The following is a 27,544-nucleotide window of genomic DNA, read 5'->3' on the forward strand; positions in this document are numbered from 1 at the left end:
CACTTTATTTCTTGAATTAGAAAATCCCTTGCAGTTAGAAAGGTTGACTTGACTTAAACCTTCTTACTCTTCAACCCTACTGTGGAGTGATGCCGTAACACCCTAATATTAACGTTACGAAGAAATAGACGGGTAGCTTTGCCTTTGGAATGCATTACAGCCGCGGCGTCACACTGCAGAGAGCAATCAAACATGTCGCCATGACCTCGAAGCCACTAATCGCCCTGATTTCGCATCCTTCGTTTGCTAGCACGCGACGTAAGCTGCTTATTTACCTATATAGATGGGACAGTTTCGGGATTTTTCTTATAAAGAGTCTAGAACCAGGTAAGTATCACAGCTACATGTCGAAAATTCCATGATCATATTGCATCTGTGGTATCGGCAACGCAAGCCTTAGACATGTAAGCCGCAGCGACGCAATTTGCGGATAGCAACTTTTCTGAAGTACTTACCTTCTAACCATCAGTCTAGCGTTATTTTAAATATTTCTAAGTTGATTATTTTCTATCAAACAAATCATATGACCGACATGTAATTTAGACTAATGTAACTAGGTAATTAAATTATTACAAACATGATAAATATAACTTACCGGCTTTGTGACACAAGAGGCAGTTCTTGAGGTTGCTATTCAGGCATACCTAGATATTCTCAACCTCAACCACCACCATTTACACTATACACCAGAGATCTTGTAATATCAAACCACTGATACCTATTGAAGTCATATGGCACTTGGCGCTAGATAGGTTTTATTAGTTATGGATAATTATTTGGCGGTAAATCATCCACCGACCACGGTAACGGACGACCAAATCTTTCACAACATAGACTCCCGTATGCACGGCCCCATGAGTGGATTTATCAAAAAATACTTCGGCAAGTTTCAGTACGTCCATCAAGATGCTGTATTAGAAATTCAGACAGCTGGAAGAATTCTTGGTCGTTATGCTGTTCCACCAACTGCCCCGACACCCGAAAATTTTCTACAATGGTTTTCTAGCTATGTATCGCGGGAGCCGGATGGAGAGCCTGATGGTACTCGAGGCTCGTGGCTTGTATCTAGCGGCAATATAGCATCTGGACAAGAGGATGCTAACGAAAGTGCACGTCTTCTCCTGATCATGGCCACCTCATCGATCTCTAACGTGCCGATGAGATGGGACTATGTTCAGGTTATTGGCCAGTTTTACCACCGTGGTTATGTTTGTTATCAGGATGGTCTATTACATCTTTGCCAGTCCGCACACCGGGTATTTGCCAGCCAGCCTACGCGGCCCTTCTTACATGGCTTCTATATACGCGGTTCGCTGATCGAACTTTGGGTTTTTGATCGATCTGGCCTATATTGTAGTGACGTATTCGATATCCGGAAAGATTTTATCCAATTTCTCTTCATTATTCTCAGTTACCAGTGCATGACGGACCAGGACTTGGGGAAATTCAACATCATTGAGTCGAATAAGGCCAATAACTACATTGTCCTTGAGCCTTTAGGAAAGCTTTATCTCGAAAGCCAACCAATCGCGTTCCGTAAAGGACTTATTGGCACTGGCACAACTTGCTACCGGGCTAGAATGCTTGATTCGAATCGATGGGATTATGTCTTGAAATTCAAATGGCGTTGGGCTAGGGAGCGTCCGGAGGACGAGCTTCTGAAGCTGGCCCAGAAGAAATGCGTCTGGGGCGCCATCTCCATTGATTATTACCAAGAATTTGAAAGTACAGCTTCTCTGCGTCAAGGCCTCCGGTGGGGGACACACAGAAAATTTACTAGGGTGGAGAGATATAGAAGTATCGAAGAGCAACGAACGGACAGTACTTGTAATGTCAACGGACTTGTCGAATGTACAGAAGAAACCGATAACTTTTTTCAGAATCGTATTTTTGCCTGTCTCGTTACTTCTCCTGTAGGCAGACCCCTTCACACTTTTCGGTCTCTACTAGAGTTGCTTCAAGTGTTTCGTGATGCTATCAAGTGTCATCGATCACTCTATTATGACGCCAATATTCTTCATCAAGATATATCACCAGGGAATATGATCATTCTAGATGACCAAGATGAAGGAAAGGCGAAGGGGGTCCTGGTAGACCTCGATTCCGCAATAGAGCTCTCAGAAAGGTCAGAAACAGAGCCAGGAGTTACTGGTACCAGACCATTTATGGCTATTGGCGTGCTAAAGAGCGAATGTCATACTTATCGGCACGACCTAGAGTCTTTTCTCTACGTCTTCCTCTGGACAATAATAACAAACCATGAAGAGAATCCCCCAGAGACAAGTAAGCTTCGGCAATGGAGCAATGGAGACTGGGAGAAACTAGCGATACAAAAGTCTATTGACATGGATCAGGATAGTTTTCAGAATATTTTGGAGGAATTCGCTCCCATATTCCACTCCCTTAAACCGCTCGCCGAAAGTCTACGCCAAATTCTATTTCCTCTACGGGATAGGGTAATTTGGACGGGGACTAACGACTCGCCTGAAGCTGTAGACATGCTCTACGATAGAATGATTCACGCGTTTGAAGAGGCTATTGTTTCTGAAGGTAAAAATCACCTAAATAAGTCCGAGATACGGTTGACCAGACAGGGTATTGTGCCAAAATGAAAAAAATATAAAAATTAAGCCTAAACGGGTAGTTAAACACGGATTTATCCAATTAGCTCGGTACTTTACCCTTTAAAGTGGAGGAATGCCTATGCTACCTAAGTACATATCCTATTACCTTATACGTAATATATATAATTATATTCAAAAATCCCATACCTATACTTATATTTATACCTAGGTAGTTATATGAATTCAAAGATAGCTTCATGAATACTGGTCTGAAAATGACATAATATATATCATTTGATAGCCCAAATTGATGCGAAAATGATGGTATCAGTTGCAGTAGTATATGATACGAATCAGGTATTATATGACTTACCTAGGTAGTAATCTTATGTTGAAAATTGTCCCAGCAAAGGGTATCACGTGACTACCTTAGGGATGATTACGTAGCGCAGCGCTAGGCTGTTTAGCTAGGTATAGCTAGTAAGTATCTTTACATATAAATATATATACAAAGTACAAAACACTAATGGAAAGATCAACTTTTTACACACCACACGTAATCTTTCCAACTTTATCAAAAAACCTTAGGTAGGCATATACAAATTTAAATAACTTTACCACTACCCAATTTCAAATAATATAATTACTATTAATAGATAGCCTTAATTAATGCGAAAATAATAATCTAAGGTGCATGTTGTTTAGTTACTTAAGTTGCATGCTAGCTAGGCTTTTATAAAGGTAAAATATAATTGAATTGTGTTGCCTCGCAAGCAAGCACGTGATACCCTTTGCTGGGACAATTTTCAACATAATATTATTGGGTAAGTCATATAATACCTGATTCGTATTATATACTACTGAAACTGATATGATCATTTTCGCATCAATTGGGCTATTAAATGATATATATTATGTCATTTTGAGACCAGTATTTATGAAGCTATCCTTGAATTTATATGTATATATAAGTATGGGTATGTGTGGATACGGTTATATTTGATTAATTGAATATTTATATTATAAAAATAACCGTATGAGGCTTCAAAGTATATATTAAATTGTGGTCCGTGACCTTTTACCAACTTTAGTCTAGTGCGCGATCTTTTTTTTCATTTTGGCACAGTACCCTATCTGGTCAACCGTACGAGATATATAATTGGTAACGGGGTTGCGACTTAGTGCGAGTTGGATAAAGTCCGAATTTAATACGAGAAAATGATATCATTTGTAAGCATCACACATCCAAATATGACGCCAATGACGCGAAGCGGGGCAACTTTTCCATGCAGAGCACGCTATGATGAACCCCCACCTTACCAGTACATACCTCAAGTAGGTAGTATAGGACCAGCATGAGGTACCTAATTTTCGTAGCTCTGGAGATAGCGTGCTTTGTGCTACTTGAATGGAAGATGGTAAGGTTATTTTCGTAATGAAACTGTTTATGTAAGTAAGGATAGCCGGGCTTTAGGAGTGGCTTTCCGAGATCCCCTCTCCTCTTCAGTACAAATTAGACCGTGAGAAGCTCCCCCCTCTTCTTTTCCCCCTCTCCTAAAAAATCGACAATCACCATCCCTTATATTGGAATTCTAGCCTTAAACAACCGAAACAACCGAAAACCAAAGCAAAAGTAGTCAAAATGGTCAAAGCCGGTATGTGGAATAGTCTCCGTTATTTAAACTACTATCAATTCCATCATTTCCGGATTCAGGATGGCTGCATGAGCACGATTGCGCGCATTTCGTCAACTAGTAGACCCTGCTGTACACCAAGGCTGTGATGAATGGACACCTTGTTGGACACAATGGAAAGCCGTCTGCTAGGTCAAACCGAACCATTGGGATCATACGAGTTCTCATCTACTAGATTTTCCTACGGAAACCCCTACCGCATGCCTTTTTAGTTCAGCCCTATACAACGGTCCGAGTCATTGCTGACAAGAATCTACATCTCTAGTTGCTGTCGTCCGTGGTGACTCCAAGGTCACTGGAACCGTCACCTTCGAGCAGGCCTCCGAGTCTGCCCCTACCACCATCTCATGGGACGTTACCGGCCACGACCCCAACGCCAAGCGTGGCTTCCACATCCACACCTTCGGTGACAACACCAACGGTTGCACATCGGCGGGCCCTCACTGTACGTAATACCGCCCTCTTAGAGACATTGAAGGGTTTAAGCAGAAATGAAATGACTAATTTTCAATATAGTCAACCCCCACAACAAGACTCACGGCGACCGAACCGACGACACTCGTCACGTTGGTGACCTAGGCAACGTTGTGACTGACGCTCAAGGTAACGCCAAGGGCTCTATTGAGGACTCGCTTGTTAAGCTGATCGGCCCCGAGAGCATTATTGGCGTAAGTGACGTAATGTTTCCGACGTTATATTATTGCATATGCTAATTCTGGGTGAAGCGAACTGTCGTGTTCCACGGTGGTACTGATGACCTCGGCAAGGGAGGTAACGAGGAGTCCCTTAAGACTGGTAACGCTGGTCCTCGACCTGCTTGCGGTAAGTTATTCTGATATTATTACTTTTTATGATTAACAATGTACCTAAACTAACATAATCCTTGTCAGGTGTCATTGGTATCTCAAACTAAACATGTGCCAAATGATATGAAGCCTAGTGATGAAATTCAATATAGTTGAATAAATTTGAACGATTTATAGTCGATCATAGGTTTTGAAAAATACAATCTTTAGCAATTGGAAATGAAAATTTAAGCCATCAATAAAGATTTGTCTATACAATCCCACAACTAGCTGTACTTATAACAGTATATTTGATCATCTTAATTGCATGCATCTATAAACGTAGATCGTGTACCTACCTAAGCTACTAAAGTAGCTGTTGTTTTCGTTTACTACCCCTCCATACCCTTGACTACCATAGTACTTAGGTAGATAGCTTGATACTATTTAGGGAATAATGAACTAGTTGAACCCCTGATCCAAGCTCTTTCGATTATTCGTACCTCTCTACACTACGCCTGCTGTTTCCAATCCTTTTTTTAGGTACTATCTTATACTTTCCTACCTCTTTCATTAACAAAACGCATCGAGATTGAATACCTTAAGTACCCCGCTCATAGGTATTTTAAACAAAGGAGGGGCAAATGGGGAAAGACTGACCCCGTCTGCCCCGTTTACTAAATCTTCCATCCCCCGCCAGCTGCCGCATCATTTCAGCGATCTTTTCGCTTAAGGGGAATTCCCCCCCTAATATGTGCCCCTGGACTCGGCCTCGACTGGTCCTTCAGCTTCCAATAAGCCACAACTTGGTTCAAGAGACTTGGCCTTCCCCACAAATTGATGAAAGTTGTCAAAATCCAAAGCGCACACGACATATGCATTTTTGAGCTTAAAGTCAACACTTTCTGAATGTATTGGCTTCTTCTTACCTAGTCACACTCGACCCTGAATGCTTTAACTCTCTTTACTTAACTTAAACTTCGAGGAATATTCTACCTCCCACGCTTGGGTAAGTCCAATGACGTCCCTTCTTGAATTCAACTTTCGAATACTTCATCAACACAAGCTCCCCATCCTTACCCCCAACTCTAACATTGCGCCTCCAATATCGACCAAGCGCGAATGGCGGTGTCCATGTCACTTGCCGATACACTCTCTTTGATATCATACCTGGCCGAACAGCGTACAATCTCAGATCTTTATGCCCTTTCCCGTTTTACTCCAAATTATGACAGTTGCTAGCATGCATGAACATGTAACTTCAAACACGTGGTCCATCAAAGTCTTAGTGAGATGCCACTTGTCACGACATTGGGTTACTCCTATCTTTCTTATAGGTCGTCACTTAGCGTCGTCAACGACTATGAATGTTCGCAGTTCAGTACCTATAATGTGTAAATATTCCGGAAAAGACGTTAGCCCTTTACACCATACGGAATATTTTACATAACTGCAATTCCATATGATGAATATTAATATAACTACGTAGCTTTATAGAAAGCTATAACTGGGAGCTCATCACTCCTTAGTCACGCCATACCGAAATATGTAATATTATATACACTATCACCGTTCTTCACCCTTATATCCACGCAACTAGTGTTGCCTCCGAGACCTCTACAACGCGCGCTACCAGGCAACTTACTAGTACAAGTATTTAACTATTTGCTGACTATTTAGACAGATTGCAGGAATTCCCTGGATTCCTTTCCCTCCTAACCTCATCCTGCATAACTCAACCGTCTCCTCACTAGCAAAATGGCAAAACAATTCTTTGCTAACGTGAAATCGGTCCTAAGCGGCGACACTCTAGTGCTAACTAGCCAGAGTAACCCGAATGCGGAGCGTATTTTTTCATTGGCCTTCGTTACCGGCCCGCATCTCAAGAGAGATGGCGACGAACCCTTCGCCTTCCAGTCCCGGGATTACCTAAGGAAGCTAGTCGTTGGCAAGGTTGTTCAATGCTCCATTCTCTATACCATCCCTACGTCTGGAAGAGAATATGGTGTTGCCCAGCTCAAAGAAGGGACCAAATTGCCGGACGAGTTGGTCAAGGCTGGCTGGCTTAAGGTCAGAGAAGATGCAGGCCGTAAAGAAGAGTCTGAAGAAGTTCTGCAACGACTCGAAACTCTTCGTTCCCTAGAAACAGAAGCCAAGGCCGAGGGGAAGGGGCTTTGGGAAGGCATTGGTGGAATCATCGAAGTCCAAAATGATATCAACAGCCTTGATATCGATGAATGGAAGGGGAAAAGTATCGATGGAGTTGTCGAACGCGTTCTAAGCGGTGATCGCCTGCTTGTGCGCCTAAAGTTGTCCGACAAGAAGCACCTGCAGGTTATGACGCTTGTTGCCGGTATCCGTGCGCCCTCTACGGAGAGAGTTAACCAGTCGACTGGCCAGACTCAACCCGCGGAGGAGTTCGGAAATGAAGCGCGACAATACGTCGAACAAAGACTTCTTCAGCGTGATGTCAAGGTCGAAATAGTTGGTACCAGTCCGCAAGGGCAACTCATCGCCTCCGTTTTACACCCTCGTGGTAGTATCGCGGAATTCTTGCTTGCCGATGGACTTGCAAGATGCAATGACTTCCACTCTACCTTACTCGGTCCGAAGATGGCAGCTTTGAGAGCAGCCGAAAAGAAGGCCCAGGCGGCTAAATTACGCCTCCATAAGGACCACGTAGCCAAGGCTGAGGGTGGTAGCTCATCCGATATGATTGTCTCGAAAATCCAAGGAGCGGACGCAATATTTGTTCGTACTAAGAACGGTGCTGAGAAGCGAATCAACCTTAGTAGTGTTCGGGGTCCTAGGACCAACGAGCCTTCCGAAGCCCCTTTTAGAGACGAGGCAAAGGAATACCTTCGAAAGAAACTAATTGGTAAACATGTTAAAGTATCTATCGATGGACATCGGCCTGCTAGCGACGATTTCGAGGCACGTGATGTAGCTACTGTCACTGAGAAAGGCAAGAATATCAATCTTCAACTAGTTCAAGATGGTTGGTGTTCGGTGATTCGGCACCGTAAGGATGACACCGATAGAGCCCCGAACTACGACGAGTTACTTGCGGCTCAAGAAAAGGCAAAAGAAGAGAAGAAGGGTATGTGGTCTGGAAAGACATCAAAAGCTAAGACGTATGTCGATGTTTCAGAGTCTGTCCAGAAAGCCAAAATTCAGCTTTCAACTCTTCAACGTCAAAAGAAGGTACCCGCGGTAGTCGATTTCTGCAAAGCTGGCTCAAGATTTACCATCATCATTCCTCGAGAAGGAGTCAAGCTCACTATGGTGCTTGCTGGCGTTCGTGCTCCTCGAGCACCTCGTTTACCTCAAGAGAAGGGCGAGCCCTTTGGGCAGGAGGCGTTAGATCTTGCCAACCGCCGATGTAACCAGCGTGACTGCGAAATCGATATTCACGACATTGACAAAGTTGGTGGGTTCATTGGCGACCTCTACCTTAACCGCGAGAGTTTTGCCAAGGTATTAGTAGAGGAGGGCCTTGCGTCTGTCCATAAATACTCAGCGGAGAAAGCCGGTAATGCCACTGAGCTTCTAGCTGCCGAAAAGCGTGCAAAGGAAGGCCGTAAAGGCATCTGGCAGGACTGGGATCCGTCACAAGACGAAGATGTTGAAGAAGAGACTACTAACGTAGAGGCTTCAAATGACGCTGCGCCCACGGATAAACAAGCTTCCGATTACCGGGAGATAGTCGTCACCAACATTGATGCTAACGGGAGAATCAAAATTCAGGAAGTTGGAAAGGGAACTTCCGCTCTAGAAATTCTAATGAACGAGTTCAAAAAGTTCCACATCGACTCCAAGAACAACAAGCCCCTTGCTAATCCCCCCAAGACCGGCGAATTCGTGGCGGCTAAGTTTACAGCTGATGGTCAATGGTACCGTGCACGGGTGCGGTCGAATGACAGGACTGCTAAAGTTGCTGAAGTCGTCTATATAGATTATGGCAACAGCGAAAAGATCCCCTGGTCTAGCCTCCGAGCACTGGACCAGCCACAGTTCACAACGCAGAAACTCAAGGCACAAGCTACCGATGCCGCACTCTCGTTCATCCAGCTGCCCACTGCCCCCGATTACTTCAATGACGCACTAAACTACATTGCCGAGGTCACAGATGGTCGAAAATTAGTGGCCAGCTTCGACTTCGTGGATCAGAAGGAAGGCTTGAGTTATATCACTCTGTTCGACGAGAAGAAGCCGAGTAGCACCTTTACAGACTCGATTAATAAGGACGTCGTGGCAAATGGTCACGCGCTTGTACCCAAGAAGTTGAAGGCATGGGAGCGCGGACGCGCTTCTGAAGAAGTGCTGAAGAAGCTACGCGACGTTGAGTCCCAGGCCAAGGCGGACCGCTTGGGTATGTGGGAGTATGGTGATATTACCGAGGACTGAATAATACTACCTTGCCCCTTTTTTGTCTTGGGTTGGGCTGGTTTTCTTTAGTCAGTATCGGGTCTCTTCAGCATATTTGCATGGCATGGGGAAGACAAAAAAAAAAGCTATATCGTAGAATATGAAAGCAAAATAGCACGTATAGTCTATAGCCAAGTAAAAGCATCACACGAGTGTGTAGATATAAGGTCCTTCAAAATCACATCCTATTCTTAGGAATAATAAATGCGAATTGTCTTTTAGATACCTTGTTCCTGCTACAACTATTAGGTCTTGGTTTGAGCTGGTTCTATGACAATCTGGACATTTAATAGAACTTATGGTTAAGCACTTGTGCTACACGACACTTTTCGTAATCATTTGCTATCGCTTAGAAATTTTTACTTCTCATTTGATTATTTCTCTATGTATGAGGCATATAGAAAATAGTGAGCGCCGAACATCGGTCGTCTTATAAAGTGAACGGGAAAAAATAATCCCCTTGTACGGTGGACTATTAGTCCAACTGTGCCAAAATCAAGAAAATGGGTGGGAGCTGTCCAAAAAGGGTAATTTAATAAGCAACGCTAGGTGCACAGTACCTGAGATATAAGATTTTTTATATTATTTATCATTATTTATATTATTATATATACATAATACGATATATACTCAAATAACTGCATGAATATAGCGTTTTAAGTATTGTAATTGGTATCATTTTATAGCTTCAATTAATGCGAAAATAACAATCTAAGTTGCATGTTTATAAGATACGTATTGGATAGTTTATCCGTTGTTGAAATACCTATCTATAGCATTTTTAAGGTGGTGGTCTTAAAGGGTATCACGTGTTAGTCCTTCTACATAGCACCTATTTGATATTGATATGATATTCTAGCAAAAAAACACATAAAGATGCAACTTGGATCATTATTTTCGCATTAATTGAAGCTATAAAATGATACCAATTATAAGTTTTAAAATAATATATTCGCGAAGTTATTGCAGTGTGTAAGTTGTATCTTGTATATTTACCTATTTGCATATATTTAAGGTTAAAGTGAAGGTTAGACCTAATTGGCTAAGCACTGTCTCTAGTTTGGGGGAAAAGGAAAGTAGCTCGTAATGTATTCAATATTTAATATCTTTACGAATTCAAAGTCAAGTTATATAAGACTTAGATTGAAATTTTTGTCTTTTTTTAATAAAAATACCAATACCAATTTTAAGTAATTCAAACGTATATTAGTAAAGTTATCCCTATATAAAAGGTATGTATTACCTTATAAATTGTGTATATAGTAGAAATAGCCGAACTTATACTATAAGCTTAATGTTACTATTACCTTATTTGATATAGTGCGACTGACTTTTTTGATTTTGGCACAGTTGGACTAATAGTCCACCGTACCTTGCCAAGAATCTGATAGTATATCCGTTAATTTATAACGCATCGGCCTTACAGTTCAACCCCTGAAATAATGTTAGTTTTTCGGACATGCACGATATAAAACAGGGCTTCTAATTCTGAATAGAACAACGCCTCTTAAAATATCTCAACTATTATACCAGGGCTTTATAGCATAAAATACTCTGAAAGAACGTTTTTAAAAAACTATAACAACCTTATAGGGCAGCAGTAGACATACAATTTAGGATCTCAGCGAAGTAGCTCTAGGGGTCCGCTAAATAATATTATTTCAGGGGGTGAACTGTAAGAAAGTGCTCTCATAATTATATAGTAAGTGAACATATACAACGTACATTTGATTGGGTTGGTATGCAACAACGGCAATGACAGCTAAAAAAAAAAAAAGAATTACCATAGAACCAATAGGATAGACGGGTTAAAGGTCAGAGACCTCCAACATATATGAAGCACTATTTGTCGTGAAGTCTGTCTTGGCGGAGAGAAGCAAAACGCTGATAATGCGGGACGTCCCAATAGCGGATCAAGACCCCACGTGGAGGAGGCAACAACGTCGATATGTCCACATAGCTGGCTGAGTAAGGGCCCTTGCTAATATATGAGACTATCTGAGGCTCATAGTAATACCTACGTAACTTAGACGTTCCGTATGCGGGTGGACTTATTGTAGGTCGGTACTTATTATTATCAGCGAAGGACCAAGGACCAAGTACCATCGGCAAGCGATTGAAAGCGGTTGTTTGTCAGGAAAAGTTCGGTTATTTAATACTTGCTTAACAATCCATTTCAATAACTGTAAATTCTACTATAGTAGGTTAATCAACTTTCTCTAAAGTACATAAGATTTAATTATAATTTACAATACCAGCATGGATAGACCATGTACGACGCCACCTTGTTGTCTTAGGACGTAGGTATAAGTGGGTTGGTGGCTGACAGTAAGGCGAACGCGACCTATTGGATGAATCGGCCGAAATGGAGGGGCCGGAGGGGCCGGAGGAGTTTAGGTACGGAAGTAAGAAAGAGCTTAGGTCGAACCTGTCGAAGAGGAAAGAAAAATCCACGATAGAAAATCAGGTGCTTTGATAAATTTTTGGGTACGCAAGGCTACATACAACCTAGTATAGATATAGCTTACATCGTAGGTAGTGCATAGTACTGTGGACATATGACGCTTGTCCCATTGATAAATGCCCCACCATCGCCATCGCGGGCAAATAATAATAATAATGGTACATAAAGTAATAAGGACATCCCGACTTGCCCCCCAACAATAATTGAACTTATTGTCCCATCTTCAAACAACTACAACTACACATTTGCAACCAGCTAGTCTTGCGTTGCTCACAATACGATCGCTTCATCGCATACATCTTAATTCGGAGTTTCTAGTAACACTAATACAAAATGTCTAACTCCCTCGACCAGTTGAAGAGCACCGGCACGGTGAGTCCAGTTTACCCCTCAATCAACTTTACCCCTCCATCGTGAGTTTTCATTGTTCGAGATGGAGGAGCTCATTTGCAGTATTACCTCCATGAGCTTGGAAACATAAACCTCGTGTTTTCTCGCCTCATAGCTAGCAATTGGCTAACTTGTACACGTTTTCGTCAATTAGGTCGTCGTCTGTGACTCTGGTAAGCTATACCAATTCTACTCTTAAATAAAGACGCGGTGGCACTAACTGACGTATTAGGTGACTTTGCAAGTTAGTATATCCCGCATCCTAAGCCCAACTCGCGACAATAGCGAGCAGGTCAAACCGGCATAGCATTGTTCTTCTCATAACAATACTAACAACAACCTTTAGCCATCGGAAAGTACAAGCCGCAAGATGCTACTACCAATCCCTCTCTCATCCTCGCCGCGTCTAAGAAGGCCGAATACGCCAAATTGATCGACGCTGCTGTAGAATATGCCAAGGGACAGGGTGGTGATATCGACAGCCAAGTCGATGCTGCTCTCGACCGACTCTTAGTCGAGTTCGGCAAGGAAATCCTAAAGATCATCCCCGGCAAGGTCTCGACTGAGGTCGACGCCCGCTTCTCCTTCGACACCAAGGCATCGGTTGAGAAGGCCCTACACATTATTGACGTATGTCTCCAATATATGCTAATAAACAATGGCTATTAGACAATTGTACTAACACGTATTATATAGCTGTACAAGGAGCAAGGTATCTCCAAGGACCGCATTCTGATCAAGGTTGCGTCGACATGGGAGGGTATCAAGGCTGCCGAGATCCTACAGCGCGACCACGGTATTAACTGCAACCTGACCCTCATGTTCTCGCTCGTCCAGGCTATTGCTGCCGCTGAGGCTGGCGCTTTCCTCATCTCCCCCTTTGTCGGCCGTATCCTTGACTGGTACAAGGCCGCGACGAAGAAGGACTACGCCAAGGAAGACGACCCCGGTGTCAAGTCCGTCCAGGCTATCTACAACTACTACAAGAAGTTTGGCTACAAGACCATTGTTATGGGTGCATCTTTCCGAAACACTGGCGAGATCACCGAGCTTGCTGGCTGTGACTACTTGACCATCTCTGTAAGTGATTACTTTTGATTATATATCTACCTAATATGATAACTCTAACACTTCTATAGCCTAACCTACTCGAGGAGCTCCTGAACTCGTCCGCTGCCGTCCCCAAGAAGCTCGACGCCTCTGGCGCCGCGTCACTCGACATCACTAAGAAGACCTACATTAATGATGAATCACTCTTCCGATTCGACTTCAACGAGGAGCAAATGGCTGTTGAGAAGCTACGTGAGGGTATTAGCAAGTTCGCCGCCGACGCCGACACTCTCAAGGACATCATCAAGAAGAAGATCTCGGCGTAAATTATGACGCCGATAGGCAAAAAGGGGGCATAGGGCAATTGTGCATTGAGAAATCGGTTGTTTAGGAGTTTCTAGAATGCATGATGAATTTGGCCTCTTTCGCTTCCGGGGTAAAAACAAGTTCAGTCGTAAGGGATCTGCTTGGTGAATATAGGACCGGCAGATTTCTACTATGAAGTCCATAGTCGAAAACTAAAACTTAGAGGATTTAACCAATGCTTTTTAACCTATGATGTCGTATGGAATACTACGGAAAATGTGACCTGTCGAAATATTTCTTATCAGATACTGTATTGGTATTGGATACCTGCCTTAGGTGTAATATATGCAAATTAGGTAGTTTACTGATACACAACCGCAGAAACGCCGCCGCCATGCATTACGAATATGCAGATACATCGGGTCAGATATGATCTCCCAGCAAAATCATACCACTGCCCACTACGCCATTATCCATACCATTACCCATCGTCTTCTTTCTGGCCAAATAGTCCCGACAAATAAACGCTACCGATCTAAGGATCCAATCCTGATCCAGCCAACTACAAACGCAATGGGGTTTCTATTCGCGGCCTCTCTATTCTCCCTCCTCTCTACTATTGTCGGCCTACTCTTCCTCATTCTGCTTATCATGGGATTCTTCCTCGCCCTGGTTCTCGTCCCGATGTATTATTTCTTTAAGTTTGTTAGCGAGCCCGACAGGCGACGCTGACGAGTCGATGCGTTATTCCGTGTTTGGCCTGCTCGAGCTGTTCGGACGCTGTCATTTCTGCATTTTCGGTGTCGTTGTCGTTGTTGTTATTGCTGCTGTCTGGGGGATTGGAAACGGTGGTTGAAGGTGAAGTCGGCTCGAATACAAGCGCTGTCAACTCCCCGCCTCGCGCACAATTGCTATCTAGTCCGAACGCGTATCGCCGTATGCTGAGGCCGGTCTTGGCGTCGTGGCCGTAGACTACGGTTGTCGTTGTTGGCATCCCGTGGCGCCCCTTCTTCCGTTTCGCTTTCTCTAAATCATTCCATACCTTGGACCAAGGGTGTCCTTCGCGGCCCTCGCTCGGCTTTAGGTGTGGGTGTGAAGAGGAGTCGATAGATGAATCTAGGGAATCAAGGAGGGACTCGGGGGAGAAGGAGGAAGGCATGATGATAGTTCGTATGTTCATGACTACTTGCGGGTCTTGCTTTTCGAGCGCTATATCGGGGACTAGACCCCCGTGTACAACCACCATGTCCCCGTAATACGGAGATATAGTGCCAATGCGTAGGATGACGGGCCGCGCGGCGAGCCAGGAGCGCTGGGCTGATGTGAGGCTCTTTGCCGTTCTGCGGTCTTCTTTCTTACCCTTATGCTTGTGCTTATGTCCGTGTTTCTTCTTCTTTTTCTTCCCTTCTGCCTCTGCGTCCCCTTCCGCTTCCGCTTCTTCATCTATTTCTGTGTCCGTATCCGTATCTGTATTTGCATCGGCCTGCATTTCAGCCCATGCCCGCAGCACACGGTCTTCGTGGTTACCGCGCACGCTATATGCGCCTATCTCCACGGCGCGGTCTACTACACCCCCGCTGTTTGGGCCCTTGTTCACCATATCCCCCGTGAAGACAACCGTATCGCCTCGCGCGCTCGAGTACCCAACTTTGGAGAGTAACGCGTCCAGCGCGTCGAGCTGCCCATGTACATCACCGATCATGATTAAACGAGGCGAGTCAGAGCCGCCGTGGGGTTTAGGTAGGGCGGAGGGAGGTAAGGAGGCGAGGAGAGTTGGTTTCGTGAGGGAGACATGAGATTGGGATTGGGCGTCTTGCGTCATTATAGTTGATACTATGGGCAGTAATTGTTCGCTATAACGCGTGTAGCATAATAGCGTTATAAGCAATGTCGTAAAGATGGTGCTCGCGGTAGTTATATGTCGACGCTGCGGCCGGGGCGGTGGTTGCTCTGGACGACCCATTGAGAGATTAGTACTACGTAAGTAGATCGGGTAAGTAGATCGGGACGCGTATGACGTCGTTGAATAACTGCCTAAGTAAGGTTCACGAATGTAAAATTCACGTCCATCCGGATAAGAAGCCTAATACGGGTACGTAGTAAATAACCTGTTAGACATTCAATTCTACATAGACGGCTTTAAAATAAGTCTACTGATAGAGAAGACTTATTTATATAGCGACCATAGCTGAGGAGCCATGGAAGCTTTTACACCTATTGTCATACTATGTCTTATACAATGTACGACGTTACGTAGCGTGAAGGGGTGAAATGTGAAATGACCTCGGAAGCATAGAGATGAAATTTCGTTATGGAGTCTTGAATTTTTGCCAAGGCCGATCTAGTAGACCCTTGTCTTCATTACAAAAAGGGGTGTGACGCTTAGGTAATTACACATGTGATGATTTTAAGCGATTTTGATGTCGCTTGATACCATTAGAAGCGTACGGCTGACTAAGTCATCTCCGTCTTATGACTAGCAGCTTTCGATCCTCCCTGAGAGGGATCGGCATATCTGTACGATATATAGAGCATATTAGAGTCGTGTGAATACCTGTCATACGTAAAAATAATAATAATAAACCGAGCTTAAGACGCCAACTGAGTATTTGCCTATGTCAGTGGAATCAGTATACCTAGAGACTGAAGATAGACTTCGGGTTTGATTCGGATCGTAGGGAATAAGGCTGAGAGACAGCGCCATGCCATATGAATTTTACCGTCTGAGCAGAGTTGATCCATTGCAAGCCACACCCTCAGATATAAACAACCGGTTTTGACACCCTCAGATATGCTAATCCAACCTCAACGCCGTCCAATGCTTGTTGTGATATGTCCACTCAATATTTTGTATGATACATCTTATTTTATTTCTTTTGCGACTCCTGTTCTTTTCGATACTTTTCGTTCTCTAATTCTCGCCAGTCTTTGGGCTCGGGCTCGTTCCCATCGGTTTTACGGACGGAGCCGGCGAAAGCGGATCTTCCGGCATAAAGTTGGTATCCTTCTCCTGACTGCTCGGTCGTTTCGAGGCTCTTGAAGGTGATGGGTTGATTCCCGCGGAACCGCTTGCGCATATCGATCATTCCCCTCCTACACTCGCCAAAGCCCTTCTTCAGCTGTTGGCACTTCGTCGGGAGGGTCTCGGACAGCGGTGAGCGTAGACATTCGGCTGCGGTATGCCGCTGTACCATCACGCAATCCGACTCTTGCAGGCATTCCGCCAGTGCGGTTCCTGTAGTTAGTGGGCCGTCAGCAGAGTCCACGGAGTCCACATAGGCTGAGAGGCATAGTGGCGCTATGAGTAGGTCCACGCATACTTATTTCTTTACATGAGCTTGGCATGTTGACCAGATGTGGGGGATCTGCGAGTGAAGCTGTAGATGAATCAATTTCCACCAGGTCACCTCAGATCAGATCAGATGGTTTCTATCGCGAAAGTTGAGAAAAGTTAGTTGGTCCGAGCTTAAAGAAATGCAATAACACCGATTGGTGGACAAGTGGATAACTGGGCGGACAGGTCGGGAGTTAGCACATGCAACTTTAATGCAGGGGTAGCTTTGCTGGCATGTTGTTGGCAGAGTTCATTCCGCTATCAAGGTCAACCATCCAACCAATTTAAGTTATCATTAGTGGGGAGACAGGGAGATCGAGGGAATCTAATGCAATGTACCTAGTACACCGTAGGGGAATGAGCTCCATTGCCACGGTCTGAAATGAAATGAAGAACCTTAATTACCTATGATTTCAATATCATGCCTTCTCGAAGTTTAAAATCTACCTACCTGTTAGTCTAAAAGAATTCTAATATTTATTCAAGAGTCTTAACCTTGACTTCAATTTACCATTTATTTCTTCTTATAACTACCTAGATACTAACCGTCATGGGTATTAAAACACCGATTGTCTATCTTTCTTGAGCTTAGCTTGCTGCAATCATATTCGCATGTGACATCACCAAGACCTACCTACACCGCGACAGCTATTTCTTTCCTTAACATCGCCCAATCTCTTTCAAGAATCGTAATTCCTCACCCTTAGAGACAATATTCTGGATGGAAACTTAGCTAGACAGGAGGAAAATGAACAGCTTATTGCGATAGCGCAGCGCTAAACTGGCATCGAACGTCTTCTATCCCTACTTAAGCTAAGTGCTGTTATACCGAACATATCAAACCCAAAATGCCCTTACCATTTCTTGGTCGATTGGACATGTTAGTAGTATCTCTTTATATTTAAGAAAGGGGAGTGTCCTTGTTGATATTAATACGCGTAACAGCGCCGAATATTTCGCCCTCGTGGGCTCCTTCTTTCTCGTCGGGCTCGAGGCCCTTATTCGAGTGTTAACGCTAGCGTTACGTACGTAAATACTATTATATCCATTACTTCTCCTATACTAATATCCTAAATGCAGCATCCTCTCTGTTGAATCTTTTCTATCGAGCCTCGCGACGGCTGTTTAACAGGTTAACTTCGCCGGCACAGAAAAGAGCCGAACAGAGAAGGAAATGTAAGACTTGCTTCTACCCCTACCACTCTTCTACACTAACATATTGCATTCAGCCATCTCGACGTCGGTTCGAAATGCCTCCGATTTTGTTGATCTCTGTGCCATGTATGGCTACACGGCTGAGGAACATGTACTACAAACAAAAGATGGATACCTACTTGGAATACATCGTCTTGCGTGGAGGAAAGGCGAGGAAGACATGAAAGTCAACGACGGGCCCGCCAGTCTTAAGAAGCGCGTCGTTTATCTTCACCATGGTCTCCTCATGAATAGCGAAGTTTGGGTTTGCCTCACCGACGCTCAGAGGTCTCTGCCCTTTGTGTTAGTGGAAAGAGGTTTCGACGTTTGGGTACGTTCAGTGATATCTCTATACAACAGAATTGTACATACTAACTAGAATATTAGCTGGGTAACAACCGTGGGAACAAGTACTCTAAAAAGTCGATCAACTACCCCCCTACTACGCCCGAGTTTTGGAACTTTTCAATCGATGAGTTCGCTTTTCACGATATCCCAGACTCGATCAACTACATTCTAGAGAACACAAAGCAGCAGTCCTTATCCTACATTGGCTTCTCCCAGGGCACTGCGCAAGCGTTTGCTAGCTTAGCGGTGCACCCTAAATTGAATGAGCAGGTCAATGTATTCATAGCATTGGCACCGGCTATGTCACCTGCTGGTTTGAATAATGGCATCGTCGACGCTCTTATCAAAGCCTCACCCCAGGTCCTCTTCCTCCTCTTTGGCCGACGTTCTATTCTCTCATCTGCTACGATGTGGCAGTCTATACTGTACCCACCTCTGTTTATGAAACTCATCGATATGGGGTTGTCTTTTCTATTTGGCTGGAAGACTAAAAATATCTCGGTTAGCCAGAAGCTCGCGGCTTATCCACACTTGTATTCGTTTACCAGCACGAAGTCGGTCGTCCATTGGTTCCAGATCATTCGCAATCAGTCATTCCAAATGTATGATGATGATGTCCAGACACCTCTATCTATCAACACGTCGAGCAAGTACACGAAAGTTGCCAAGTATCCAACCCGCAATATTAAGACTCCCATTGTCTTGGTCTATGGAGGGAGCGACTCCTTAGTTGACATCGAAGTAATGATGCGAGAGTTACCTAATAGGACTGTAGCAACTGAAATTCCTCATTATGAACACCTTGACTTTCTCTGGGCTCGCGACGTTGACGTTCAAGTCTTTCAGCACGTATTTGACGCCTTGGAGAATTTCAAGGGCGCAGAACATTCGCTAGAAGAATTTGAAAGCTATCAACGAGCGCGCAGCGTCAGCTTAACAGCCTCCAACTCTTTTAAGCAGTGAGTTTCCCGTGGTGTTAATGTTTATACATTGCTCTTGCCACTACTAGAAATGGAAAGCTAAATGGTGTTAGCACATATCGTAGCAGCGATGCGTTCGAATCTGACGGGGCTTCTGGGTCTAATGGACACCAAGTCAATGGAGAACCTCTATTCAGTGTACAACCCGAGGCGCGTGAAGATCCCGTGAATCATTCCGATTTCACTCTAGAAGCGGCAGAACCTATCAACGCTGCAACAGCTAGTCTTCACATCCATCCTAATCCTATCGCCACGATTGATGAAAATGCGCCGCCCTTAACTTCACCCGATAGACCTTGCTCGGCTGGCGGTTACGACGGTGTGGGAGATCTACCTACCCCTGCAACTCCTAGTCCCTCAGCTCAGAACAACAAGCGGAATCGCCGACGCAATAGTGCTGCCAGCAATCTCAGCTTAGAGGGTTCGATGAAAGAGGGGCGCGGCATAAAAATTGGAGCTGCGAAACCCATTATAGGTAGCAGCAGCGATGAAGGACGGAGGTTTTCTCGATTAGACAGTCGATAAACTATATATATGCGACTAGACCTCGGTGTACATGACTTGGGCGCGCGGATAGATTGGCGTTTTCATAAAAGGGAAAAAGGGTACCCATTTTAGCATATTTTACCTACCTAAGTTTTGGCTATTGCATTTGTCAAGGGGGTTCGCAGACACGGGGACTTAGGTGACGAGTCTCGAAGGGTTGGGGGTTTGTGTATAGCTATGGTACATACATACTTATTTATATCTTTATTTAACTACGCATTACTCTCTGCGGCACCACTTTCGCTTTGAAGATACTAGATAGTATTGCTTATTCAAATATAATATAACTTAGATACTTAGGGTACCTAACCTCGGAAGACTTTATTTCCATGGGGCAGAGAGTATCTACCGGTATGAGGGAAGACGGGTGGGACATGAGCCAACTCCCTTTTTATCTGCACATAACTTTAGGTCCTGCATATTATTCCCAACAGAGGCGTATTGGTTAGCGACGGTACATATAACTCTAAATACATATAGCATACCCTTCGTTTCCTATTTAGAAGATGACAATATACACACTAGAATGGTATGCCATCCTACACTTCCCGTTCCCATTATTGTCGCGTAACCACAATCATATATCTTCTTCATCAGCAGCCTCCTTCTCCACGATGAAGTACTTATCGCGACCAGTCTTTGGGTCCAGCTCATGCTCAACTAGGGGGTTTCAGTTAGCCATAATCTACAGCAGGGTACATACTCCAACTTACTAGCAAGCTTGTTGATATGGCCGATGATATTTTCGATCTGCGTGTCCTTCTTGTTGCGGTCCTTGCGCCCGAGGTTGTTGATCCATGAGAAGCTGTTGAGCGCGAGGTACACGATGGCAATGAATATAAGTACGCCGATAGAGTATGCCCAGATGACGACAACGGTCACGATGTCAGTCCAGCCGTTGTGAGAGTTGACAAACGATGTATGCGGCGTGGTCTCCATTACGCCACCGCCACTACCAGATAGCCAGCCGAAGAGGGTGAAGATAGTGGCGAGGGCGTCGACGCCGAGGATAGCGCCGACTAGCTGCCATGAGGGCCAGGTCTGACCGCCGCGAGTCACGAAGATGAGCCAGTTCTCAGTCAGTGCGACTTCCAGGAACAGAACCTCCTGTATTGAGCCAAAGTTCTGTACTACGCCCCCGTTAGTCAGGAACATAGTGCCTCGAATAATCCAAGTGCCAGCGGCCAACAGGCTTCCCAGGATCACGCTGATCACCCAGATCTTCTTTAGCTGCCATTCTACGGGGCGCGGCTCCACGTGAGCGTTGTCATATGCGACGGCGACGGTGGCTAGATCGGCGAATAGCGCAATGAACACGATGAGATCTGGACGGATGGTCTCGTTGATGATTACCATTGACGTCGTTAGGTATATCTCGAGGTGGAGACATAATGCGATACGGTATTGAACATATGCTTTCATCCTTTGGAAAATCTGTATAAGTTAGCACGGCGCTTTTAGCCATACCATTTACGCCATATCAGTTATGGCTGACAGCATCGGTATAGATAGTTAAAAAGGTACCTATATGATATAGCATGGAATAGACGCATACCTGGCGAGAAGTCTTGATCGACAGTATGATAGTGCTGAGACCTGGGGCCAGGAAGACAATATCAGCCGCTGCCTGGGCAGCCTCAGATGATCCCTCGACGGCAATTCCACAATCAGCCTTCTTCAAAGAAGGTGCATCGTTCACACCTACGGTAGGTTTAGTATTGGTGCCTGGAAAAGGGGTAATGAAAGTAAAACATACCATCCCCCGTCATCGCCGTTAGCGAGCCACGCTGCTGCAACATCTCAACAACCTGATACTTATGCTCCGGGAAAACCTCCGCAAACCCATCAGCGCGCTGCACAAGGTCATGCTGAACAGTCCCCGTCAAGCCGCTATGTATAAGCTTCTCGGAATTATACACCTTGGTGCCTAGCCCCAGCATCTTGCACGTCTCCTTCGCAATCGCAATAGCATCGCCCGTCAACATCTTGACCGGCACGCCCAAGTGCGCCGCTTCGATAATCGTCTGTGCCGTATCTTCGCGCGGCGGGTCGAACATGGATAGTAGTCCCAGGAGGACCCAGGGCTCGTTGTTCTTCTTGTACGCTACGCCTAGCGATCTGAACCCGCGCAGGGCGAATTCTCGCGCTTTCTGGTTGTACATGGCGCGTACCTCGTCGCTGACGTTGGCGAGGTTGACGATGGCGCGAGGCGCCCCTTTGGCGCAGATGAACCGGTCATTTCCTAGGTGGCACTCTGTAGTAATACGCTTGGAGACCGGGTCGAAGGGGGTGAATTTGTCTGTTACCCAGCCTTCGCGCAGGATCTCGCGGGCTTTGGGATAGCGTTTGAGCGTTGTGATTGTTACCTTGTCTATGGGGTCAAGCGAGGCGATGTTGTGCGAGCTCGCTAGTGCTGCAACGGCCATCATCCAGTTTACATCTTGTCCTTCGGCGACGAATGGCTCGCGAATGCTGAGCTTATTAGCTGTCAAGGTGCCAGTCTTATCTGAACAGAGCACATTTACGCCCTGATATCATGTTTAGTAAACTGTCTATCTTAGATACGACATCTAAGAGTAACGTACTGCTAAGGATTCGATAGCCGTTAGCTTCTGGACGATAGCTTTTTGCTTCGCTAGATAGGCTGCGCCCACTGCAAGTGTTGTTGTCGTGACCACTGGAAGACCGACGGGAACCCCAATAATGAGCAGCACCAAGGTGTAATGCAATAGATTTTGGATATCGGGTGTAGCAATTCGTAGGTGGTGGAAGAAGCCCCCGATCCAGGCGACGAGAATCCAAAACATAACAAGCACCAATAGCGACGTCCCAATGCTGTCCATGACAGCTTTAAAATGACCTTGGTCTTTGGCACCTTGGACTAGAGCTGCGGTTCGTCCAACAAAAGAGTACTTGGCAGATGTGGTCATGATAGCAAATGCTTTTCCTCGCTTGCAACCGGTTGTATAGTACAGGATATCGCCCATGTATTTGTCCACGGCGAGGGATTCACCGGTAATGGCTGACTGGTCACAGGCGACGAGGGGCTCGCCATAATGAATTGACTCTTCATCGTCTTCTTCGTTATTCTTCTCTTGATCCTTGGCCTTTTGGTCTTTGTTCTTGTTATTCTTGTTATTCTTGCTTTCTTCCTCCTCGCTAAACTTGTCTTCGTTTCTCAGTTCTTTAAACTGCTCGAAGTCGTGAGGCCTGGAGTAGTCACAAATTAACCGGGCATCTCCTGGGACGGTTTGTCCTTCTTGTATGATTATCTATTTTAAGTTGCATGGTAAGCTTATAGTTATTCGTTTATTGTTACCGTCGGCATTCAACGGGTGAATTATGAGGAATTATAATCTCTCAGCTAAGGGATTAGGGACACACTTACAATATCACCTGGAACTAATTCTCTTGCTAAGATTTGCTCTTCCTTACCGTCACGTATAACAATCGCTTTCATGGCAATATCACCCTTCAAGCTCGCCACCACGTCAGCCGCTTGTTTTTCTTGATAAAAGCCAACGAAGGCGTTAAGGCAGAGGATGCCGATGATAACACCAAAGTCAATCCAGTCGCCAAGGCCCACAGCTAGTAAAGCCGCAAGTTCCATAACTAGAGCAACTAGTAAGTTCATATCCCAGAATACCCATACGAACGGTGGCACGGGCGACAAGCTTGCTCACCATAAAGGATGGGTCCTTGGAAGTAACTGAGCACCTTGGCGAACATGTTTTCCTTTTCAGACACCAGCTCGTTCCAGCCATATCGTCTCCGGTGCTCCTCCACCTGGGCGCTGGTCAGACCGGTCTGGATGTCTGTGTCGAGCCATGAATCCGGTGGCTTGCCAATGTCGGCAGGCTCGGGCCCTGCCTCTGGTTCGCCTTTTTTAGATTTCCAGAACTGCCACCATTTTGGCTTCTTACGTCGCCCGCCCATCACACTCGCGAGGCTGGCCCGGCGCTCCACATCGAAGTTCGTGATAAACCGATCGAGCGCATCATATTCGTTCAAGTCCGAACTTTTAACCGGAACATTCAGGCGAGCATCCCCGAACTTGATGTGCTCGCTAGTAGGCGCAGCCGGAACGGAACGCTCCCCACCTTGTTGTCCACTGCTATAATTGGCTCCATTTGAGTGACGAGCTCCCTGAGCCTCGACGTCGTCATCGGCAGGCCCGCCAGGTTGCCTCTGCTGACTCATATAATCCATAGCTCGCGATCAAAGCACTTTTCTCGAGAACCACGTGTAATCCTCTACCTCCTTTTTAGAGGATTGTGCCTGACAGATATCTCAAGTCAGGAACAGGGACAACTAGGCTATCCCGTATATCAGCGGCCGAGGAAAATCCCGCAGCAAAAATGCGCCGAGTTATTCACCGTTTCACACCCACACCATCAGCTAGAGCCGCAAGATTCAACGGATCTAACTGTAATGTAAGTCAAGTTCCCGACTAGCTACTTGGCAAACGCAGATAGACTTTCAGGGCAAGCAGATACCTGATTGAGTATAATAGTTATAACTGTTTAGCGTAGCAGCTCTGCTAGGAAGTGCATACGAAGTACTAGGTCACTAAGTAGGGAGGCATCGCTTTGTCTTGCTACGGGATTAACATACCCGTCTCTCTCGAAACAAAGGACACAGAGAAAGGATCCAACATACACGACGGGCAACGACGTCAGATTCGCTAAAGCCGACAGTAGTGTTATAGACGGATCCATCATTGGCTAATGGAGGATCCGAGACATCCAGAGGATTTTACGCGTTATTACGTCGAAGGCTACATTGGGGTTTATTGACGTTCGCCCTGCTCAGCGGGCAGTCTTAAAGTCGAGACGACGCAACCATTGCAATATCCGGGCTACCCTAGTCGAGTAAACCCTGTGTCTTCCCCTCGGTTCATCGCTAGAATAAATACCTTTACCGAAATATGTAAGACGGCAAAGTATGGCTATGGTCGGTAACTCGAGGTCCATTGATCACACGTCGCATAATACATGCATGCGTATTTTAAGGGTATGCCGGTGGGAATAATTGTAAATTACTAACCGCCCGATGATGGCTCGGCGCAATTGGCATCACGGGCTATCTCAGTTCTTACTTGATGACGTTGTTGCATGTCTCCGGCGAAGCCGATTTGAGTTTCAACTTTCAACTGTTTGAATTCCTTATATCGTCGGGCGCACAGACTACACCTATCCGGCTACCTACATACATTTTCTAATTGGCTGGGTCTCCTGAATGAGACTATATGTATACGAAAGCCCCTGTTAACGCTTAGAATCAGCATAGAACTAGCTTGATTTGTGAAGTTGAAATAGATAATTCGACGAGAAGAGGATATTGGATTCGAAAGGATTTATAGTTGGGCTAGTTGAGTCTCCGATCTAAAGTACCCCTATTCTAGGGTTTCTCTTAACCCCTATATCCAATAATATTGATATCAGTTAGTAGAAAGGGAAGGCTCATCATCTAGACCATTTCTAAACTACTATTGCTTCTTGTATATATATTCTGGGTCTAGTTAGTCGGGTTCTAGCGTAGAGGGAACCAGTTAACAATACAAGCATGCAACTAAATGAGAACAACTGGCCTTGGCATCTCCCCCTTTTTTGTCGAAGCATCAACGAACTCTCCATCCATGATTCCATGAACATAGGAGTCCCCAACGAAAATATATTTAGGTTGAGAATCTTTTTCTGAATTTTTGTCTGAGGGGCGCAATATCAAAGGTACCCTACCACCATTAAGTACCCATATCTCATCACCTTCCCGCGCATCTTCCGGTGCAAATCCGAGGTAACCTTTCTTCGAGAAGAATAATTTCCGACCCGACGTCAGGAGACCAACACTACACCCGAACAATCTAATGTTGTGTTCGTAATATTTCCTTGTTTGCCCAGGGACATCTTTATATTTATCATGCAACAAGACTTCCCACCACCAAGAATCATGAAGAGCTCTTGTATCTCCATCCGCTTTCTTAGGCAGGTCAGAAGAGTTTGTAATAAAATCAGTATTCATACAAAGAGTTCTCCAGTATGCGTCGAAAATAGTTGACCCAGATATGTAAGGCTTTTCTGGCTCCTTATCAATGTTGACCATTTTGCGCCAATTATGGAACACGTCTACCTGAACCGTTTTATATTTGAAAATCATAGCTGGACCAAATTCGGTAATTTGATCACAGATAAACCCCCGTAGCCGTAAGCACATCGGAGATGGGCATTCAGGAGAAGCCTGCGAGTTCTGGTGGCAAGCATTGAACAGTTTCGTAAGTAATTGCCGTTCGCTGTAACCATACAAACGCCAGGACTCGAACGGCCGATGGTCACTCCAGTCAGGAACCCACGAAGGTAAGTCGTTCCTAGATTCTGGAGGGTTGTGATAAGGTGCATTCTGTGACTTTGGCATGACATGGGACAGAACATCCAAGTTCCCGGACTTTTTGATATATTCGATAGTAGCCGACGAATAAATCTCAGGGACACTCTTTGTGTAGTCGATGATATCTTTGGGTAGATCATCTATTAGGCCTAAAACCCCGAAGACTTTGTCTCGGGGGTCCGTAGCTTGACGATAGCGGAACATAGACGCAATATCAAGGAACTTTGATCGGCTCCTCTTATTTTGAAGCCTAGTTACGTTCGCTAGTCTTCGCAAAGGAATAGCCAATTCAACATCCATATTTCCAATTCCATATTTCCCCTCGATGTTCATCATGTCACAACAACTATCAATGCTAAAGTGACGCAGAAAGCTTTTTACAACGCCGTCTATCTCTCCGTTTTCAAAAATAAAGGATCCGCATATATAAGTGAGTGATTTTGCGAGAGCGGCTTCCTGTAATGTCCAGATGCGTGTGTACCAGGTTTTTTGTAACCATATTAATAGCTGGAGTGTTGGAGTTTCGACGCTCTTTTCGGTGCTCTTACCCTTTGCCGGATCCCAGTGTAAATCAGGATTCGTTCCGAAGTGCTGGATTGCTTGAAGAGCCCGTAGTTCGGTCTGCTCTTCTTGGCCTAGCCATACTACGACACGTTCTGCTCGCCCGTAGATTGCATCCATCATTCCTACTTGATGATTTCGTTCAAGATCATCCTTTTGATTGATGCATACTGCATCAACCCACAAACGACGGATCTCATTCTGACATCTTATATGTCTTAAAGTGTCTTCCAAATTTTTGGTGACTTGCATCTCTTGTGCTCGAACCTCGATAGACAATGTACTCGTCGCATCTCCCCAGACATAGGATAGAGCCTCGAATCTGGCTTTTGTTGATTCGATTGATAAGTCACACCGTAGAGGGTCGTCAAATGCTCCGGGCAGTAGTAACAGGATCCGGATCTGCTCCCTTTCTTTATTCAAAGGCGTGTAGATGGTACTGGAATCCATTTCTCCGTTGTTTAGTAGTGCCGACCTGAGCCTGTATGGTTAAATAGAATCAAGTAGTAACAAGCG

At 45.0% G+C, this 27,544-nt stretch overlaps 8 protein-coding genes across 9 annotated transcripts; 5 read left to right on the top strand and 3 right to left on the bottom strand.

Moving 5' to 3' along the window:
• Positions 1–764: 764 nt before the first annotated feature.
• On the top strand, positions 765–2,612 carry GL218_02854 (uncharacterized protein; the record flags this gene model as incomplete). The annotated part of the gene is made up of 1 exon (XM_033579393.1): positions 765–2,612. One exon carries the CDS (start codon positions 765–767, stop codon positions 2,610–2,612), a length of 1,848 nt encoding a protein of 615 aa, XP_033436162.1.
• A 1,594-nt stretch (positions 2,613–4,206) lies between these two features.
• GL218_02855 (Superoxide dismutase [Cu-Zn]) lies at positions 4,207–5,171 on the top strand (the record flags this gene model as incomplete). Its single annotated transcript, XM_033579394.1, has 5 exons — positions 4,207–4,219; positions 4,524–4,703; positions 4,775–4,926; positions 4,984–5,080; positions 5,149–5,171. The coding sequence occupies 5 exons, from the start codon at positions 4,207–4,209 to the stop codon at positions 5,169–5,171; spliced, it is 465 nt and encodes a 154-aa protein (XP_033436161.1).
• Positions 5,172–6,801: 1,630 nt separating this feature from the next.
• GL218_02856 (Nuclease domain-containing protein 1) lies at positions 6,802–9,450 on the top strand (the record flags this gene model as incomplete). The annotated part of the gene is made up of 1 exon (XM_033579395.1): positions 6,802–9,450. The coding sequence occupies one exon, from the start codon at positions 6,802–6,804 to the stop codon at positions 9,448–9,450; it is 2,649 nt and encodes an 882-aa protein (XP_033436164.1).
• A 2,818-nt stretch (positions 9,451–12,268) lies between these two features.
• GL218_02857 (Transaldolase) lies at positions 12,269–13,701 on the top strand (the record flags this gene model as incomplete). Its single annotated transcript, XM_033579396.1, has 6 exons — positions 12,269–12,307; positions 12,480–12,498; positions 12,558–12,569; positions 12,672–12,955; positions 13,022–13,405; positions 13,465–13,701. 6 exons carry the CDS (start codon positions 12,269–12,271, stop codon positions 13,699–13,701), a joined length of 975 nt encoding a protein of 324 aa, XP_033436163.1.
• Positions 13,702–14,387: 686 nt separating this feature from the next.
• GL218_02858 (uncharacterized protein) lies at positions 14,388–15,503 on the bottom strand (the record flags this gene model as incomplete). The annotated part of the gene is made up of 1 exon (XM_033579397.1): positions 14,388–15,503. The coding sequence occupies one exon, from the start codon at positions 15,501–15,503 to the stop codon at positions 14,388–14,390; it is 1,116 nt and encodes a 371-aa protein (XP_033436155.1).
• A 1,045-nt stretch (positions 15,504–16,548) lies between these two features.
• GL218_02859 (uncharacterized protein) lies at positions 16,549–17,026 on the bottom strand (the record flags this gene model as incomplete). The annotated part of the gene is made up of 2 exons (XM_033579398.1): positions 16,549–16,916; positions 17,002–17,026. 2 exons carry the CDS (start codon positions 17,024–17,026, stop codon positions 16,549–16,551), a joined length of 393 nt encoding a protein of 130 aa, XP_033436154.1.
• An 837-nt stretch (positions 17,027–17,863) lies between these two features.
• On the top strand, positions 17,864–20,062 carry GL218_02860 (putative lipase C16A3.12c; the record flags this gene model as incomplete). Of its 2 annotated transcripts, XM_033579400.1 has the most annotated exons (6): positions 17,864–17,895; positions 17,961–18,040; positions 18,096–18,191; positions 18,245–18,540; positions 18,597–19,516; positions 19,567–20,062. In XM_033579400.1, 6 exons carry the CDS (start codon positions 17,864–17,866, stop codon positions 20,060–20,062), a joined length of 1,920 nt encoding a protein of 639 aa, XP_033437020.1. The 2 variants fall into 2 exon arrangements, with proteins under 2 accessions (XP_033437020.1, XP_033437019.1); XM_033579399.1 differs by lacking the exon at positions 18,096–18,191.
• A 598-nt stretch (positions 20,063–20,660) lies between these two features.
• GL218_02861 (Plasma membrane ATPase 1) lies at positions 20,661–27,478 on the bottom strand (the record flags this gene model as incomplete). Its single annotated transcript, XM_033579401.1, has 8 exons — positions 20,661–20,743; positions 20,797–21,517; positions 21,639–21,784; positions 21,840–22,611; positions 22,669–23,355; positions 23,472–23,695; positions 23,767–24,278; positions 26,526–27,478. The coding sequence occupies 8 exons, from the start codon at positions 27,476–27,478 to the stop codon at positions 20,661–20,663; spliced, it is 4,098 nt and encodes a 1,365-aa protein (XP_033437021.1).
• Positions 27,479–27,544: the final 66 nt, after the last annotated feature.

The sequence above is a fragment of the Daldinia childiae genome (genome assembly GCF_008694065.1).
Source record: "Daldinia childiae strain JS-1345 chromosome Unknown Scaffold3, whole genome shotgun sequence".
NCBI classification, from domain to species: domain Eukaryota; kingdom Fungi; phylum Ascomycota; class Sordariomycetes; order Xylariales; family Hypoxylaceae; genus Daldinia; species Daldinia childiae.